General features: G+C 39.8%; 1 protein-coding gene across 3 annotated transcripts in view; it reads right to left on the bottom strand.

Annotated features, from left to right (window-relative positions):
- Positions 1 to 11,606, bottom strand: part of NAB1 (NGFI-A binding protein 1) — a 41,931-nt gene extending 30,325 nt beyond the window's left edge. For 2 of the 3 annotated variants that reach the window (XM_054699938.1, XM_037523720.2), the window contains exons 1-2: positions 10,880 to 11,020; positions 1,384 to 2,217 (exon numbers count right to left, since the gene is read on the bottom strand). In XM_054699938.1, coding sequence (XP_054555913.1) covers positions 1,384 to 2,217; positions 10,880 to 10,909 — 864 coding nt within the window. In that variant the 5' untranslated portion in view covers positions 10,910 to 11,020. Of the gene's footprint in view, positions 1 to 1,383; positions 2,218 to 10,879; positions 11,021 to 11,504 lie in introns of those variants that run through there. The other variant, XM_037523721.2, reaches the window with a different exon arrangement.
- Positions 11,607 to 20,022: the final 8,416 nt, after the last annotated feature.

Here is a 20,022-nt window from a genome sequence, read left to right as displayed (position 1 = left end):
TTAAAACACAAAATTGGTCTGTTAAACATTTAAGATACTCATCCTTACTAAGAAGGGTAAATTTGAGCAATGAAATTTTTTCCTCTATTGTGTTAGCCAAGATTATAAAGAAATGATAAATGCAATATTAAGAAGACTATAGCAAAAGGGACACACTTGCAAATAATATTAGGAATTGGTGCTGTTCCCCACCCCCCAGAGAAAAATTAGGTTTCTTCAACGCAGAGGTATCTCATTCATTTTTATATCCTCAAAGTATAATATAATGCATCCTACAAGTGCTTGGAAAACAAATGTATTTTCAGAAGTTACTGTAAAGGACAGCTTAGTATACAAAAAAAACCCCTATAAAGTGCTAAAGTTATTGTGACAATAGTGTATGTAGTGCATGTAGGTAATAAATGAAAGGTGGATTCTACTTGTGGAGGGGGAGAACATATCAGAAAAGATTTAAGTTTGTGCTTGGGTTGAATCTTAAAGATGAGCTGCCAATGGACAAAAAAAGAAAGGGAATAAATGCAAAAGAAATGATATATGCATTCTTATGCTTACACAGAGTATTTCTGGATAGAATGCAACAAAGATAAAGTGATGAGAATTTTTAATGCCAATGTTAAACCAAAACAATGTTAAAAGCTGTAATTCTTCCCACATTCCTCTAATATAATTTTGTTTTCTGTTAGCTAAAAATTGCTTTAAATTATGGTATCTGTACAAAATGTCTTTTTCTAAAAAAATGTATAAAAAGTGGTTTTTAAAATAAATGGTTACATTTAAAATCCTATTTTATTTCACAATTAAAAAACACCCCACCTGGAGCCTCCCTGGTGGCGCAAGGAATTAAGCACTGCACTATGAAGCAATCCACAGACTCTGCAGCATGAGTTCGATGCCTGGCAGGTCGGAGAGCAACCCACATGGCAAAGCAGACCTCTCCAGTCATGCCTGTTGCTCCCCTCAGCAGTGTATTTCACTCAATCTGCCTGTTCTGTTACACGCTCTCTGGTGAATCCTCTCACCACCACCACCCCACCCCCGCATCTCTGGCCTGTACCCTAGCTCTTGTATGCATACATAAATAAATCTTTAAAAAAAAAAAAAAAAAAACCCACCTTGCAAAGGCAGACTTCTTGTTTGCACTACTTAAACATCTTTTAAAAGTCACCCTACACTAGCTCCAAAGCTAAACCTGTTTGAGTTCAACATAAAAATCCTAACCCAGTAAATATGGTCTATCTACTCTCTTAAAAGAGTTATATTCTGCTAACACCTAAATATTTTTAATACTGCTTTCAGGAAGTGTTATCTCCTTTGCTACAGACTATTACCAAACTTCTGTAAGGAACACAACACACTACAAAACATACAAAGAACTTGTATTACCTCATGAAGCGTGAGATGTTTCCCATCCTTTCTTTTTGAGTCAAATCTTCCATATATTGCACTGTATTTTCGAATTTCCTCCTCTTTGTGTGGGTCATCATCGCTCATCTCAAAGATATGACCTATCATTTTGGCCAACTTCTTGTTGGTTTTTAGCAGCTCTTTCACTTCATTCAAGTCACTTTTCGGCAGTGTGGGGGCCATTCGCTCCACACACTCAGCTACAGAGAGTGCTGCGGCAGCATCCAGTGCCTCACTGCTTTCCTTTGGGGATGCTGGGGAGCCAAGGTCTGCTGGGGAAAGGCTGTGCTCACTTTCAGTGGCATGGTGGCCTTGCCAGAGTCTGGATTCACCAATACCCTGTAGCGCTAAGCTCCCCACATCTGATTTCCCCTGTCCCAGACTCTGCACACAGGTGGTGGCAGCACACTTGGGGATTTTTAAATGAGGTTCCCGGGCACTGCTATTTCTTTCATAACTGCTGCAGGATATTCCCAGCCAGGTTGGTGATCCCTCTGGTAATTTATAGATGGGAATGCTACTGACTGGCAGAGAAGTCAGCGGCTGATTGAAAAGGCCAGGGTTTGTAACCCAGTCTCTCAAAGCTTTCTGAAGCCTTCTCACATGAAGGGGCTTGCTAGCCATGCCCACGAGGGCCATGATTTCCAAGAATTCCTCTTCTCCAGCTTCACAGAGTTGCTGGACATCGTCACCACCTTGCTGGATAAAGGCATCAAAATAAGAAAGCAGATTGGCTTTTTGTAATATTCTATACAGCTGCAACTCCCCCAGGGTCCTGGGTAAGGCCGCAGCCATTACTGTGATGAGCTTAACCTGCAGAAAGGAGAGAGGAAAAAATTATCACACTTGCTTCAAACTTCTTAAAGCTATTTGTTAGACACTATAGGATTTAACAACACAGTTTGGAAAGAACAAAAACAAGTATATGCATAGCAACTGACATTAAGGAAGCATTCTTAGAACTTTATGCCATTTTTTCCTCCAAACAATCCTAATAGTCAGCATAATCTTTTCATTTTAAAGAGAAAAATACAAAGGCTCAAAGAAGGTAAGAGATTTGCCTGAGATAGCACAACTGATGAAGCAAGCATCTGGGGACTCAAACTAAGGCTCCCAGGGCTCCCAGTTCTCTGAGCCACATCACAGAGGTCTATAGCTCACATATTTTAACTATTCACTTTGCTGCTTCTATGGTGTGGATAAATTTAGAAGGAAGCAAGAAGTATATTATACTACCATTCACTGAATACTTATTTTATGTCAAACAATATGCTAAATACTTAATATTACATTACACTTAATCCTCACAACAGTCCTACAAGATAGGAGTAGTCATTCCCATTTAAAGAAAAATTAGCAAGATTAGTCTGGCAGGCAGAGGAAGAGATTCCACTGTGCATTGGAGGAGATGGAAGATAGTTTATTTAGGAACCAAGAGCACAAAAGCAAGGTAGGGTGTATCATTTACTGACACTCTCTGTGGTTCCAGAACAGAAGAATCATATAGGACTCTGGGCTCACATACATAAGAGTCTAGAATTGTGACAGGCATTGGGGAAAAAGAAAAATTGGGATGATGGGACTCTCAAATACATGACACTTGAAAGTGATTCAGGGTAGAAGAACTGTATTTCTTGCAAAATAACACTGGAGTCTAACTATGTAAAGATAGTGGATGAAACCAGGGAGGGTGGGAGAACCCTCCAGAGTAGGAAAGCCCCTGAGACAAGGACAAAGAAAAAAAAAAAAAAAAAAAAACACTTTTAGGGCCTAAGTAAGACAAAGAAGCCTGCCTTTAAAGAGACAGGACAAGACCCAGCAAAGTAATTCTTGACCTCTTAGCAGTCTCTAAAAGTTATTCACAGTTGCCTGGAGACCTCCCACGTACAAAGAGAAGTTGGCCAAGTACTTCCATTTAAGAGAAACAAACAAACTTGTAATCAATGCACCCTCAGGATTAAAAGGAGAAAATTACAGAAGGTTAAAAAAAAAAACAACAAAAACATACATCAGAGGAAAATGGAAGCTCTACTCTCAAATCAAAACAGTATAGCACAACAGTTAACCAGGAGATGAACAAGCATAGGAATATTAGGAATATCCCTAAGGGCCAGGAGGTCACCAAATCTGGGACTTTCCCTTCATGCCATTAACCCAAACACTATACAAACGTCTAGACTCAGTTATCGCATCCAAGGAGAATGCATCTCCCTACAACTTTAAGGGAAGCCCCATCTTCTGGCGCCTCTATACTGACCACAATCTGCTTTGATCAAATAATGACCTCTTCAAATTTTACAAAGGCATTGCCAAGTGACCTGACTGACTTTCTCAAGAGACACACAAAAAACTGAATCAGGGGCCAACAGTTTCTACAAACACCCTGGAAATCATCTGGGGCGCTTTTTAAAAATACAGTTTCCCAGGCATCTGAGGCACATCTCAGAAGTGTGCCATCATTTGGCAATTTTGGCAAACCACACTAGAAGATACCTATTTAGTATACCCTCTGGAGATAACAACATTCTTACATCTTCTAAATAGCCCAAGGGAAGATTAGCTAGTCCTGCCACTCCAGAGGAGATGCTCCATAAAGAGCCCACCATCCAGATCCCTACCCCCAAAAACACAGCCCTCAGGAGATACAGGTCTGCACTAGACTACATTATTCCAAGGAAAAGGGCTTCCAGAAAGTGTCTGAGGTGAAGAAAAGAAATGTACTTTCCTATCATACACCTAATGCAATAATAGATATACGGCCTTTCAACTGGAGTATAACCAAAAAATAAAAAATTCCCATACATATATGCATGCACGCAATCCTTTTTATAAATAATTTTAACTTTGCAAGATGTATGATGTTATCAATTATCTCACCAATACGTACTCCCCAAATTATGAAGAGAGGAAAGATTACAAGAAAAAATATGGAAGAAGAGTTCTGAATCTTTTCATGAGCAATTTAAAAAAATGCTAGACAAATATAAAAGGAAAACCTTAAAAAAAAGCTAAAGACACAAACTTAGGTTTTAGTCTTCCAAGATAAGGCAATGATTTTAGAAAAATATTTCAACTTTTATCCTTCCTCATCTTTACCCAAAAAGAAAGGAAACCCCCTACTTCCTAAGAGAAAGCCCTTCAGTACCAGTAAAAAGAAGTAGTTATGAATATCTCCATAGGAATGACAGGACCAAGCTTACATTTTCAAAGCCAAGATAACAGATGCAAGATAAATAAGTGAACTATTTAGAGTCCCAGGGGGCTTTCTAAAGACTGGCACTTACTGCTGGGAAAGGAGTTTTCTCCCTAAGCTTTTGCTTTAAGAGTGTTTCCATTTTCTACAAAAGCCTGGGGTGATAATTTGAACACCCACCACTTCATATATTAACTTGATTTGATTTAAAAGAAAATTTTTATAAGATGAGATTTTCTGTTTTTACTAACTCTGAATCCCATTCATGCTTCAACATGAAGGTCAAATAAGTCAAGAGTAAGCTTCTATCTGCCTCTCTCAATCTGAAATAAATATAACAAGGACACTTACACAACATTATACACAGGCAGCTAATAGTACAGTATATCTACTCAACTGAAAACTGTTACCTGGCCTTTTCAAGACATGCTGGAACAAACATGCTGAGTCTGACCTTTTTATGAATTCCAGTTAAGAAAAACCAATTACTCATTCTTACTGTATTCAAAAGCTACAGTAAAGGCTTTTGTATAGCAAACTCAACTTGCACCAACTTAAATGTTCCTCAGTCTGGTCAGTTAAAGAGGAAAAGGAATTAAAGGATGAGTTTAAGGCCATCTGTTGTCATTTACTGATAAAATGGTAATAAGTTGTGTCAGAAACTTTAAAAAAAAAAACCCAAAAACCTCGCTTTGACTCTCAGTGGGATATAGGATCAGTCATCTTCCAGATTAAAATATGCTAAGTGAAATAGGAGCTAGTTGGTCAGGAAAACTTTTAATGGTCAACTCCTGCTCTTTCTACTGCAGAAAGCACTTATTACTGCTATGAAAAACCATATTTCCCTGACATTCTCGAAGTTGGGAATGTGGGGACTTAGGGTCAGGAATGCTTTAAAAGAATCATTCCTTCAAACCTGCCTCAACCCATTCCAGGAAGTTTCAGTCTGCTTCTGGCCCCACAACTCCATCCCAACTAATAAATAACTGATTTGTCACTGTCTCTCTCTTTCCAATCTCTTGGCAGCTTGACATCACACCTTGACATGCTCTTCATCTGATGTTGGTATGCCATTATGATATTGTCTTCCCTAAGTATATTTTAAGTGGAAGAATTCTCCAAAGTTTATTAGATCTTTTTTCTATTGACTTTCCATTTTCTCCCTTAATAATCTCATCGACTTCCAGACTTCAATTATCACTTACAGCAGTTGGGACAGCTCTACTTGTAACTTGAACCAGTGATTAGATGGTTCTGAGTAAAAAAGATGCCTCTCACACGTTTACTTTGCAAATAAAGGTAAATAAACACTTTGTGATTTAAAAAACAAAAATTCATTTAAACGTTTCAAAGTATAATTCTATTCATTATAGTTATTTGTCATATGCATTCTCAATTAACAAATACAAAAAATGAAATTATCAATGAAAATTTGCTTCTTTTGTTAATTAAAAAAATTATCGTTATACCTGCAAAGTTTGAGAACTATCACCACAAGTAGTTTCTGGTATGCACATTCAACTACCACTTGCAGGCTGTCAAAATCTTCAAATGCATTAAGTCTAAAAGCAAATATGTAATATATCTCATTTTCCTCCTTTCTTTTAGAGAAACAAATCTATTCCCAACTCTTGCTTCTGTTAATTACACGCCCTATTCTTGCAGTTCCCTGAGCTCATAAATGTAAGGATTCCATTTTTCTTCCTCAAATCAGCATGCCCTTGGGTCACACTACCGCCCCTTTTCTTACTCTGCCTCAAAAACACCTAACTCTAGTTTTCACTGTTCTTGCTCCAGCTTCCTGGCCTTCAATATATCCCACATTACAATGCCAACTTTATCTTCCTTAAGTACAGAGATAACTCTTAACTCAGTTGTGCAAATTTCCCCATTGCACAGATACTATACTCAAATAGGTATCCCAGGCCCAAGATTACCTTTTCAGCCTTCTCTCTGGTCCCTAATACACTCCTATGCTCATAGCAAATAGATACACTGAGCATTTCTCAAATGTGCATCCTGCTTCCCTGCCCTTGTTCCAGGTAACCTCCAAGTGTTTTCCATAAAACATTCTCCACACCCCATATAGTAGGGGTCTTCTCCCTTCTCAGCTTGCCAAAATTCTGTTTCTTGCGCACTCATTTTTTTCTTCATTTATTCAAACATGTCAGTTACTGAGCTAGTCCTGAAGAGAGAAGAAAGGGAGTCTTTCAGGAAGAATCAGTTAAGAAAGAAGAGAAAGAAAAGTAAGAAAAAAAAAAAAAAAAGAAAAGTAAGCACTTAAATTGTGACAGAAACTAAGTGAAGTGTACATAAATGGAACAGAGAAGCAGCCTCACCTGGTTCTGTGGAACAGGGTACCACTAGGTGATAAGCTCCGTAAAGATAGAGACTAAGTCTCATTTATCTTTTGTCCCTCTCTATTCCTAGCAGAGCTCAAGATAGAAACATCTCTATCAAGGCTGCAGCTGCATGAAAACCATCATTTGAATCAAAATCTGATCAGAAGCCTCCTTTCATATTCCAAATGGAAGACTGTATAAATTGGTGTCCCAGTGAATTACCAACCTAATAACAGCACATCCTGCTACTTTACCTACAAATCCTTTTTATTTTCTCACTCTCAATACTTATAAGGCTTTATGTTGGAGTCCCAACATGCTATTTTTCCAAGAGATTAAAAAAATGCTCCCCCAAATATAGGAACTACACATAATTAGTAAAACATACATCATGTGTTAGCATCAGACCCAACACTAGTATTTAAGAAATCAATTTCAGTCTTGAAAGATTCTAGCTCTTTTCTTCTGTGTTAATAAAAGTTATCAGTTATCTCCCAATAACAAGTATTAATCTTGTAAATTATCACTACACTCAAATGGACTCATAATCAATCACTACTCTTGAATTTTCCTTTACATGACATACATAATATAAACTTATATATGCACATACATATATACTTAAGCTATATATTTATATATGCATATACATATTTTATGTCCATGGCATCTCAAAGAGAAGACTTTCAGAAGTAGGGAGAAACCAAGAGCAAAATCCCCATAAAATCTGACTTATGATTGCAGAGGACTATAAATTCCTTCCTCCCAACAAAGCCTGAAATTTTTACTTTTTAAAATTATCTACATTAACAGCAACCTCTTAGATACTTGTAAGATATGTGAAAAAACTTGAAAGGGCATAAGAGCTCAAAAGTCATTTACAGATTAAGGTGAATTAGTTCCACCAGATTATTTTCCTTCTGCTATCTGTATGAGATCATGTGTATACTAAAGGAATGAAAGACAAGGATGGGAAATGACAAGGAAGGAAACAGGAAATCTGAGGGCAGAGACTACATTTAAAGCCTCTGAAGTACTGCCAAGTTTTGGGAAAGTATAGCTTTAAGGTACAGAGGTCAGGGGAGAATGATGGATATACTACAGATTAAAACTGGAAAAAGACTAATTAAAAAGCCATAATTTGGCATAGCAAAAGCCTTAATAAGCCTAGGAAATTAATTTTGTCACTTTTGTCCTATTCCTGAAACTAATTAAATTTCACTTACATGAATGGGTTACTTAAAATTGCAGGGAATGGCCTAGGTACTAATTCCTGTTTATGCATTTGAAGTATCAAACAATTTATCTAAGCACCTTTATTAATAAGCATTCAGTGCTATATCTTAAGTGAAAATGTTTTTTGGATCTTACTACTGTCATAGCATGAATTAAACATTAGCTTCTAATGAATTAATGGTAATTTGGGAAACTTATATTGATGCTTTTCTGAATTCTAAAATGAAGTTGGAAAAAAAATTTCAGATCCCTTAAAAATTTAATGAAAGTATTTAATGTGTTTATTCAATTTATCAAAATCAGAAAAATGTAAATCAGATTTATTTTGCAATTAATTAATAACTATGCACTAGCTATAATACCAAGAGCTAAATACCAGCATTTCATGTTATATGGCTGGAAATCCTTCAATCAACTAACAAACTCATTTAACAAACAGTAAATGCCTTCTGAGCATGCAGTATATATATATTTAACTTATCTTCTTTCAGAAATTTCTTTTAAAATTATCAAATTAACATAATGTGAAAATTAATGTGCAAACTCCAAACACAACGTTTTGAGAAATGACAAACTATTTGAAAGCTTAATGGTATGTTTTAGCTGTGTGAATTCTGACAAGATGAGGATTACTATTTTTTCCCAGCATCAACTTCTCTAATTTCCCACTTGTTCCATTATTAAGTTTAAGAGAGTATATTCAACTATTGTACTACTTATTGAAAATGTCAGATCAAAAAGGAAATTTGCATTTAATATAATAACTGAACTATACTTCATTGTACTACAAAGAATAAAAGAAGCAGGTAAGATAAACTAAATCCAAAGCACAGGGGTAACAACCTTGTGTTATGCCTGAGTATATCATTCATTCCTTAGCATGTTTAACAGACTCCACAATGAAATAGGAATACACAGGTCAATAATTTAGCAAAATCTTAAACTGCTCAAAACATTGTAAAATGTTCATTTCATTAAAGTAAGGTAAAATATATTATGGTCCTATTGTATCCAGAACACAATTTTACATAGAAAGGTAAATTTTACAGAGCTTTCATTTCCAATAATGCACAGGAATAGCATAAACAAAAACAATTATCCTAGTAATAATCTAATAGATGAGGCCTAAATCTTTGAACAGAGTGTAGATCAACAAACCAAAAAACCTGACATATTTGTTTCCATCATCTTTTTACTATAAAAATTTAAAGTTCATACAATAAATTTTTCAAGTCTCCCCCACTGTGTTATACATCTAATTTCTTCTTTCAAAAATTCTACTGCATCCCCCTCCAAAATTTAATAAACCAGTTAAGATTTTAAAGTGTAATTAAAAAAAAATCTAATGCTTTAACTGATTATCTAAATAACAAAGAGAATGGAAATCTATTAACTATTAACTTTCCTATAAAGTAGTGGATGTTATTTACTACTCACAAAAAAATAAAATTTTTATTTATTTAGCTAGGATTAGTCTACTTTATTAATAATTCTGAAATAAGATGTCAACTAGTTACCAGATATATCAATTTATTAAACTCACTAAATTTCCTTATGTCAACTACAGTATTCCTAAAAATATGTTATTTTAATAACATCTACAATCAGCAGGCAGGATGCAATAAAATAAAGATCTATAATGTCTCAATGTTTTTCTTATTATTAATACATGTACAAGCAACAGGAAATCACCAGAGCCAAGAAAAACAAAATTCTTCTAATACTGGGATGGCATATTAACTTTCGTGCAAGATACTAAAAATAATAAAAATTAAAATGAGAAACCGTCCAATGGTTTCTTGAAATTATTCTCTCAAGATCTAATTTTCCAATATCTAAAATCCAAACAGAAATAAAGTCAGACCTTGCCACACATCTATAAATTCAAAAGAACCCTTATTTTAATTTCAATACCTCTAAAGGCATCGTGATTTCAAAAACTGAATATGACAGTATTAAATGACTCAGATAAAAATCAAAAAATGGAGGAAGCCTGGATACCCTTGAAAACCCAAGAGACACTTTTAGTGGCACTTAGATTAGAAGCAGCTCTTTTAAGTCTTCAGGAAGATACCAGCCTCCACCCAGACTAGAAAAAGTAAATCCTGTGCATTCTCTCCCCCAACATTCCATCTTAAAATCCACACATAAATGACATGTCTTTATTTGGTATGTTTTACAGGAGAAATTTTTCAAAAAGGTAAAAAATCCAAGCAGGTAACTGCGTGCACACTTTTTAACAAAACAGCTAAGCATTTCCTACGTGACTAATCTATTTTAAATTCTGTTCCTCTCTTCCTCGCAATCCAATATCTATTAAAACTGCCAAAATATTTTTAAACAAGATTTGAGGTTTTCCCTCTGCGTCTGATCTTTGCACTCCGAAGTTTGCAGACATGTCACTGGCAAACCAAATGAACTCTTAGGGATAAAATTTTAAATCGACAGCTACCCCCAAATTTTCCATGCAGCCTGGATCTCACCGAGTGGTGCATACTTAAGAGCTGCTCCTGATGACCTGCTGCAAAATTTGGTCTTCGGAACCTGCAAGTACACACTCCAACGCAATTATCCTTTCCCATGCTCTGACATTTGCACTTACTGTAACTGTCGCTTCACATCTTAAGCCTTGTGAACCCTGAGGCTGCAGCCCACCAACATTTGATAGCATTCGCGATGTTTCTACACCAATAAGGTCACACACCTCTGCATCCCAGGCTTGTATGTCCCACATGTGTTTGCAAATTCCACACTCGGCCTTCTCGAGCACAATGAGTCTCTCTTGCTCCCCTGCCCCTTGGTGCCAAGTTTCTGCAAGCTACTTCCAAGCAAAACTCTCCTTCCGCTTTCAAAAAAGAAAAACTAGGCTCGGAAGGTGAAAAATACCCAGGACAAGAACTAAACCTTTAAGTGCAATACTTTCCTAAAGTAAACAAACCAACACAAAGATTCCGCCGCCGGGGAAGGCGGCTGCAAAACTCCGGGGCCGGCGCGCGCACCCCCGACGCACCGCACCGCGCGCCACCGCGCCCCGACCCCGGCTCGGGCCGGAGCGGGGACCCCGGACCCCACCCCCCCTTCGCTCCCCGGCGGGGAGACGCTCCAGGGCGGCCCGCTGCGGCGCTCGCCCTCGGCTCGCTGCCCCGCGCACCCAGTTTCTCCGGGAGTCGCCCACACGAGCCCAGCGCCGCCTTCTCCTTCCGGCGGCGGCCGCCCGAGGCCCGCTGCCCCGGGGCCCGCGCCCCGGCCGCTCCGCCGCCCCAAGTTCTCCCGCGGCCGCGGGGACACGCGCGCGCCCCGCGCCGGGCGGACCGCGACTCGGTACGTACCGGGCCCGCGGCGGCAGCGGTCTTGGCGCGCTCTCCCTCGAGGACGGCTCAGCCCCAACTCCGGAACGCCGGCCCCGGGCGCTCCCTCCTCAGGCGGCTGCGGCGGCCGGGACGCCCCCGCGCCCATCGAGGGGGGAAGGGAAGGTGGTGGGCGCGCGCTCTCCGGTCCCCCCCGAGCCGGGCCCCGCCGCTCCTTCCCGCCCGCCAGCCCCGACGGCGCTCGCTCGGCCGCGGTGGCCGCCGCGGCTCCTCGGGCTCCGGCGCGCGGGCAGCGGCGGCGGCGCGTCCCCCCGCGTCCTCCCTCCGCCTCCGCCTCCGCCCCCGCCCGCCCCGCGCGCCCTCCCCTCCCCCGCCCGCCGCCCGCCGCCCGCCGCCCGCCTCCGCCGCCTCCACCCCCCGCGCGCTGTCACATTGGGAGATTCCGCTCTTGCTACATTCGCCGCTCCGGCTCCCGCCCACGCGCGGCCGAGTGACGCAGATCCCGGCGTGGGCCGCGCGGGGCGGGGGCGGGGGCGGCGGCCGCCGGGGCCCGGGCTCGGCCTCTTCCCGCCGCCCCCTCCGCGGAACCCGGAGGGCGGCCCATTCACACGGCAGCTGGGAGGAACCAAGTGGGCGCGCGGGAGGGGGCGGCGCCCGCGAGTCCGCGCCGGGCGGGGGGCGGGGGCGGGGAGCCGGGAAGCGGGGGCGGCCAGAGGGAGGGGACGCGGCCTCGGGCCTGCTCTCCAGCTGCCGGGTGCTCCGGGGAGGCTTGCAATTAAAAAAAAATAAATAAAAATTCTTTTAAACGTGTGAGGTGCCCAAGATAGTATTTCAAAGAGCAGACTCCGCCAAATCCAACATCCTCAGGGAGGCTGACTTGGAAAGAAAATAGCGCGCCCGGCTCGCCCCCACCGCCCCCCCGGCTCGCGGCTGCCGGCCCAGGGGCGCCCCTCGCCCGGCGGGGCGTCCAGCGGGAACTTGGAGGGGGCGCGGGCCGCAGGTGCGCGGCGCTGGAAGGGGAACGGGGAGTTCAAAGAGAAGCCCCGCCTCGCCCACCTGGCCCCTTCTGCGCCGCAGACTTGGGGGGCGGGGGGACTGGGCACAGACCCGGCCCGAGTGCGGCGGGAGCCACGGGCTTGCCGGCCGGGTGACCTCAGCGCAGCCCTCTGCAGCCTCCCGAGCCCGTGCCCGTCGTGGTGCTGGTTAATCTGTTCTATTTCCATGCTGTAGAACTCGGCCGGCGCCAGGGCTGTCTTGGGGTGTGTTTGAAAATAGAGTTCCCAAGGCAAGCTATAGAATTTTAGACTTTGGTTTGCACAAACTTTCTAACCAAAGAAAATATTTTAAAAAACCCCAAAAATGTAGATGGTTGCCAAAAAATTGGGAATTTGTTTTCGAGTTTGTTATTCCTTTCTTGGCAAAAAATGGGGGAAATGAAAGAATGCCCTCGTTTTGGCGTTGTGTTCTTGAAGGGTAGGGAGAATTCGGTACATATATAACAACTGCAGGTACAGGTAGAATCCCGTTCTAATGTGCATATAAAAAGGCAGTTTTATAGGAGGCCATCCCCACACCCTGGCTGGTTTCCCAGAGTGTGCCTACTTTGCTGATGGGAATACAAGGCATTCTTTCAGATGGGAAATTCTTTATTCCAGATCTTTATATTGCAGCAGTGGATGGGATGATAACATTGAAAGAAAAAGACTTTATTAAAGTACTGAACATTTTTTGTTCCTTTTTCAAAATACATGTTATAGGGGTGAGTAATGCCGCGATGGAATATGTATAATTAAATCTCTTTCTCCAATGTCAGTGAAAGGTTCTAGCTGGAGTAGCTGTGATATTTTACATGACTACACATGCTTACTTCCTGGAATTTTTCAACTCAAGAAATCACTGCAGAAAGTTTCTCTTAACCTAACTGTCAAGGTTCTGCAGTTGTGGGCCGTTTTCTGCTAAAGACAAAGTTTACTTAAGTTGTCCTAGTAAAATAGAGTTTCTTACAAAGAGAGATTTGCAAATCTTTGGACCATGAAGTCTGCAAAATTTTTCTCTTTTGGTACCTCTCTGGAGTCCTGATGTGTTTTGTAAACACTTGCTTCTGAACAGCTAGAGGAAATTATTTCCTTCCATACAGTTCATTCACAGTCCAAAAATGAGTGTCTCACCTGAACTATTGAGCCTTGCAGTGAAATTGTCTCCAGGGTTGGAAGAAATGCCATCAGATGTTCTTCCTGAGTTGTATATGTCTGGCCCGCACTGAACATGATGCTGGAAAGGTAATGTTTCAGGGCAGATTTTTTTTTTCTTGTAACTGTTTATTTTCAGGGTTAAATACTGAAATCTCTCGGTTTCTGGTCACATTTAGAGAGTAAATTCTTGCCACATTATGAATGATGTTTTGGACCTATGTTGCTTTGCCCTCAAACACTCTGTATAGTGCTAGAGCAGGTGGAGGGAGGAAGAATAAGGAAGGAAAGAGAACTTTAAGCCTTTAGGCATTCAATTCTGTGTGTCTACATGATAATGCTATAGTTAACATGACTACCCAAAGACAGTAGCATTGATTTGTATTTACCTCCCCACCACCTTCATCACCCATACTTCCCTCCCGTCCTTCCTCTCTCTCTCTCCCCTTCCTCTCTGCCCTTCTCCACACCCCCACCCCCCAAGTCTTTTTTGACTTCAAGCCCTGCTGGTTTGTTAAAGGAAAGCATTTCATATGGTGTCTAGTTGTATGGTACTCCTTTCCATCCTGTATGTCTTATAATTCCCTTGAATTTAGTAAATATATGTTTAACTGGATTATTAAAAATACTTCAGTGTCAGTGCATTTTCAAAAATAAGGAACACTTTGGACAAAAGAATTACAAAACTCAAAAGAAAATTTTTCATAAAAGCTGTAGAAAGTTAGTAGTGGTTCTAAGGAAGTGAAAATTTCACAGAGGGCATTAATTTATTACTTTCAAAAAGATTTCTTCTTTAATGTGCTTCAGTGATTCGAAATAAAAGAATGCATAATAGGTTTAAAATGTTCTTAGATGAGAGAAAAAATAATGGTATGGCTTGTGACCTACAAGATTCAAGATACAATGTAATTCTGTCCTGTTCTATTATTGCCTCAGAACAATTCTGTACTAAGGAATCTGCCACTCTTTGTGGTGGTGTCCCTACAATTAACTGAGTCATGTGCAATATTCATATTACCAGAAATATAATTAAAATGTCCCTTTGTTATATGAAATTTGAAACTTTGGACTTGTATTATAGATTAAGTAGATTTTTTAATGTATGGAGATTTGAATATTTTAAGATAATGCAGAAATTATAAGCAAGTTTCTTAAAGGGAAGCTAAGAGAAATATATATATATATATATATATATAAATAACTGATCATCTCAAGAGCCATGAATTTAAACATACCCGCTCTTCTAAAATAAGCAAATCTTCATACATTGCATTTTATTACAAGATACTACGTAATTTTAAGATGTAAAGTATTTTGAAGTTCACCTAGTTCAGGCTCCTATGTATATTCAAAGTATATCCAAATACTTGGTAGAAATTGATCGCAACAACTAGTGTAGCTTCCAATAGTTCATTTATAAGTTGTTTATTTTGAACTTATAATGCAGTCCCTGCTGAAAAAGAACTAAGATCATTATATTCTGTTAGGATGAGCTACAAATGCTTATACAATTCAAGTGAAAATGCAGAATGATAGACTTTGGGAAGAATACATAGACTCTTAGAAGTCATGTAATCCAACTGACTTTTACAGATAAGGAAATTATGCTATACATTACCAGTCTAAATAGTGGAGAAATATGAATGTAATATTAGACAGTAAATATAAGCATGTAATTGCATGAAAAAGTAATTTTAGATTTATTTTAAAACTTTGTGATTAAGACAGATGAAAATGTAAACAGAACCTTTTGAAAATGTTTTCTAAAAGATTATTTCCAGATAACTTTTTAAGGATTAGAACCTGTTTTTCTTCCTCCTCTGTCATCTCTGTTTGGCAGCAGTGGTTATAATTCAGTTATACTTTCTCTTCTCTTCCCACCTTTTCTCTTTTCTCTGGCATCTGCTGTGCAGGATTTTGTCTAGCTAATTGTTCAGTAAAACTGCTTCAGTTCTCAACAACACTGACTACTGTCAACTTATTTCTGGCTATTATGGACTGAATGTCCACCTCAAACTTCCTCCCCAGCCCCCAGCTAAATTTATATGTTAAAATGTCAACTCCCAATGTGATCGTGTTAGGAGGTGCACTTTGGGGCAGTGATTATTAGGCCATGAGAGTGAAGCCAACGTCAATGGAATTAATCCCCATATAATAGAGTCACTTGAGATCTCTCTTGCCCCTTTGGACATGTGAGGACACAGTGAGAAGGCCATCTGTGCACAAGTAGATGGCCCTCACCAGACACCAAATCATCCTCCAGCGCCTTGATCACGGACTTTCCACGCTGTAGACTGTGAGAAATAAATATAAGTTATTTGAGTGACCCAAATTTTTGTAATAGTAGCCTAAATGCATTCAGACACTGGCCATTAATAATTATCCGCTAACTACACAAGACAGCATGGAGAATAGTTTTGGGGGAAAAAATACAGTCTCTGGAATTTATCCAAACCATCTTCCATTTTCACACTTCATTCTTGGCTTTCTCCTTCCTCATGACCCCATGTGGGGCTTTTGTGCTCCACCCAACAGCAAACCTGTGCTTACTCTCCCAGCTTACTTCTGAGCTTGTGGCTTTCTCCAGTTCTACACTCTGCAGGACAATGACCCACCCACAGGTGTATTCATTTTTAGCATTCCACATGAAGGTGCATGCAGGATTTTGTTTGCTTCCTTGGCAAAGTTGCATGACTTGTAAGCTAAGATATGAGCCCTTTTCTAGCTTATAAAAGGAACAAGGAAATAGGAAGAGCACATGTAACAGGAAAGAGCCTTTCTTAAAGAACATGGGTAAGAGTTAGATGAGCGTGGGAGAGGGAAAGGGGAAAAAGCAGATAACTGCACGTGTGAGAAGCTGACTAAAGTGGATGTAACTATTCTGGGAGATGTGCAAAACCAAATAAATAAATAAAGAAGTACATGATTCCCCTGAAGAAAAGAGAGGAGAGATCATCTTCGCAAATCCCTCTACAACAGCCACAAATTCTGACTCTCAACCTATAACAGATGCCAATGACAGGATCAAGCAGTTAGGACAGATCTGCAAGAAAAAGGGACAGAGAAATAGCCACCTGAATGCTCTTCACTTGAAGATATATCTTCATTGGAATGGGAGAGGTGGTATATGTACCAGGTACAGGTGTGTAGCAGGAAAAGGAAAGAACGGGAGAATCCATTGAAAATGCACCCACTACACCAGTGCTTTCACCAAGCTGGTTCAGCTATAAAGAAACTGAATGTATTGATATTAATGAGTTGGACTAATTGTCACAAATAATTATTCAACACTAACTTCTAGAAACAGGCACTTTGAAAGGACAATGAGGGAATTATACAGTATGGAAATTAAAACTATTGCATTAAAGGTAAATCAGATATGGTTCTGTTCACATGTAATTGCCAAGTTACATATTTACAGTTTGAATTATATTATTGTGCTTACCTAGAGATATATATCATAACTCATAAAGTGGCTAGGATTAACAATAATACATGGTAGTCAAAAATTCTAAGGACCCAATTTCTTCATTTTCTATCTCTTGCTGTATTTTTTCACTTCCTACTCTAAGAACAATGCCTTAATTGTGACAGAGTGAGAGTGTTTCCAACTGTAAACTATATTCCTTAAAAAAAAATCCAAATCAGTCTGGTGTTGGTAAAGCTATGGCTCTTAAGCAAGTTACTGGCAAAAAAACCGCCTTTAGAAGGGCAGTTTGGCAAACTGACCCAGGAGTTTCAGGGTGTTCATGCAATTTGATACTACAGATTTGCTTTGGAAGAATTACTATTGTTAGAATGTCTGTATTACCTAAGGCAATTTATAGTCTCAGTGCAATCCCTATCAAAATACCATTGGCATTCTTCACAGAAGTAGAATAAACGACCCTAAAATTTATATGGACCCACAAAAGATTCAGAATAGTCAAAGCAATCATGAGAAAGAACAAAGTTTGAGGCATCAAACCTCCTGATTTTTAAACTAGATTGTAAAGCTATAGTAATCAAGACAGTATATATTGCCATAAAAACCTAGACATAGGGCCTCCCCTGTGGCGCAGCAGTTGAGCACTGGGTTGCGAAGCTGCTCGCAGCCTCTGCAGCGCCGCCGGTTTGATCACCGGCTGCTCCCTGGCCACCGGAGGAGGGTCCCACATGGCGCGCAGACCTCTCCTGCCGCCCGCTGCTCCCCTCAGCAGTGTACTTCGGTCCTTCTGCCTGCTCTGCTCCCCGCTCTGGCTCTGGTGAATTCTCTCACCCTCCCTGCGCTTCTGACTGTACCCAGTTCTTGAATGAATGAATGAATGAATGAATGAATGAATAAATAAATAAATCTTAAAAAAAAAAAAAAACTAGACATAGATGAATGTATCAGCAAAGCCCAGAAATAAATCCAATTAATTTATAATCATTAAGAAGGCAAGAAAATACAACAGGGAGAAGACAGTCTCTTCAATAAATAGTGATGGGAAACTGGACAGCTATATGTAAAAGAATGAAGCTGGATCACTACTTACACCATACACAAATACTAATTCAAAATGTTTGAAGACTTGTATGTAAGACCTAAAACTGTAAAATTCCTAGAAGGGAACAGGTGGTAAGCAGTGCTTTTTTAAAATTTAACCCCAAAGGCAAGGGCAACAAAAGCAAAAATAATCAAATGGGACTATAGCAAAGTAAAATACTTATTCACAACAAATGAAATCATTAACAAAATGAATGGCAACTAAGTGAATGGAGGAAGACAATACAAATTACATATCTGATAAAGGATTAATATCTAAATTATACAAAGATCCATACAACTGTGTTTAAATACAAAATCTGATTAAAAAATGGTTAGAGGAAACGAATAGACATTTTTCAAAAGAAGACATACAGATGTCAGACAGGCACATAAAAAGGTGTTCAGCATCAGTAATCATCGGGAAAATGCAAATCAAAATCACAATGTGGTATCACCTTACTCCTGTGAGAATGGCTATTATCTGAAAGACAAGAAACAGCAAGCATTGTCAAGGCCGTGGAGAAGAGAAAACTCTTACACACTGCTGATGGGAATGTAATTGGTGCAGCCACTATGGAAAAATTACGGAGATTTTTCAAAAATTGAAAGAAAGCTGATGTGTGATTTAGCAGTTTCAGTTCTGGGTATTACCTTAAAGAATATCAAAACACTAGATTGAAGAGATAAACACATCTCCACATTCATTGCAGCCAAAATATGAAACAAAGGGCCTTCCTGGTGGCACAGGCGGTTGAGCGCCGCACTGTGAAGCTGTCTGCAGCCTCTGCAGCACAGGTTCTATGCCTGCCGGCCGGCAGACCTCTCCTGTCTCGCCCGCTATTCCCCTCAGCAGTGTATTTTGTCAGTCTGCCTGTTCTGTTCCCTGCTCTGTCTCTGGTGAATCCTCTCACCCTTCCACACATCTGGCCTGTACCCCAGCTCTTGTATAAATAAATAAATCTTTAAAAAAAAAACAACAAAAAATATGAAACAAACTAAGTGTCCATTGATGGGTGAATGGATAGGCAAGATGGGTATACTTGTATACACACACACATACACACACACAAACACACACACTCAACTCAGCCATGAAAAAGCATGAAACCTTGCCATGCAACAACATAAATAGACCTTGAGAGTATTATGCCAAGTAAATTAGAAAAATATCATATGGTCTCACTATTATGTAGAATCTGAAAAACACAAACTAAAATCATAGAGACAGAAGCCATACTGGTTGTTACCAGAAGATGGAAGGTTGGTGGGTAGGTGAAATGGGTAAAGGGAATCAAGAGGTAGAGACTTCTAGTTATAAAATAAGTAAGTCAAGGATGTATAGTGTACAGCATTGGGACTATGATCAATAATATACTGTTGCTAATTTTAAAGCTGCTAAGAAAAGTTGGGAAATTGCCTGTGATTTTCTCACAATGTGTACAAATGTCAAATCACTATCGTATACACCTGAGAATAATTTAGTGTATGTTAATCATACTTCAATTTAAAAAGAAAAAAGGAGCAGTCAAAAAGAAAAAAGAAACAAGGTGGAATCTAAGAAAGCCCGTAAATGTCCCCTACACTATTAAAACCTGCATTTTAAGCAAACAAACAAACAAAAAAAATCAGGAGTTTATCCAACAAATATGCATTGAACCCTCATGTGTAAATCATTCTGGAAAATTATATGTCTTGAGAGTCTATCATATGTTGATGTGTGTGTGTGTGTGTGTGTGTGTGTGTGTATGGGGGATAAACATGCACATATTGCTTGATTGAATTGCTTTAATTTGTTGTAGCAATGATAGTCATTTTGATTTTATTTTTCTGATTAATCATT

Source organism: Talpa occidentalis, unplaced genomic scaffold (genome assembly GCF_014898055.3).
Source record: "Talpa occidentalis isolate TD23 unplaced genomic scaffold, MPIMG_talOcc4v2.1 talOcc4.3, whole genome shotgun sequence".
Lineage (NCBI taxonomy): Eukaryota > Metazoa > Chordata > Mammalia > Eulipotyphla > Talpidae > Talpa > Talpa occidentalis.
This window is presented reverse-complemented; position numbering and strand designations above follow the sequence as displayed.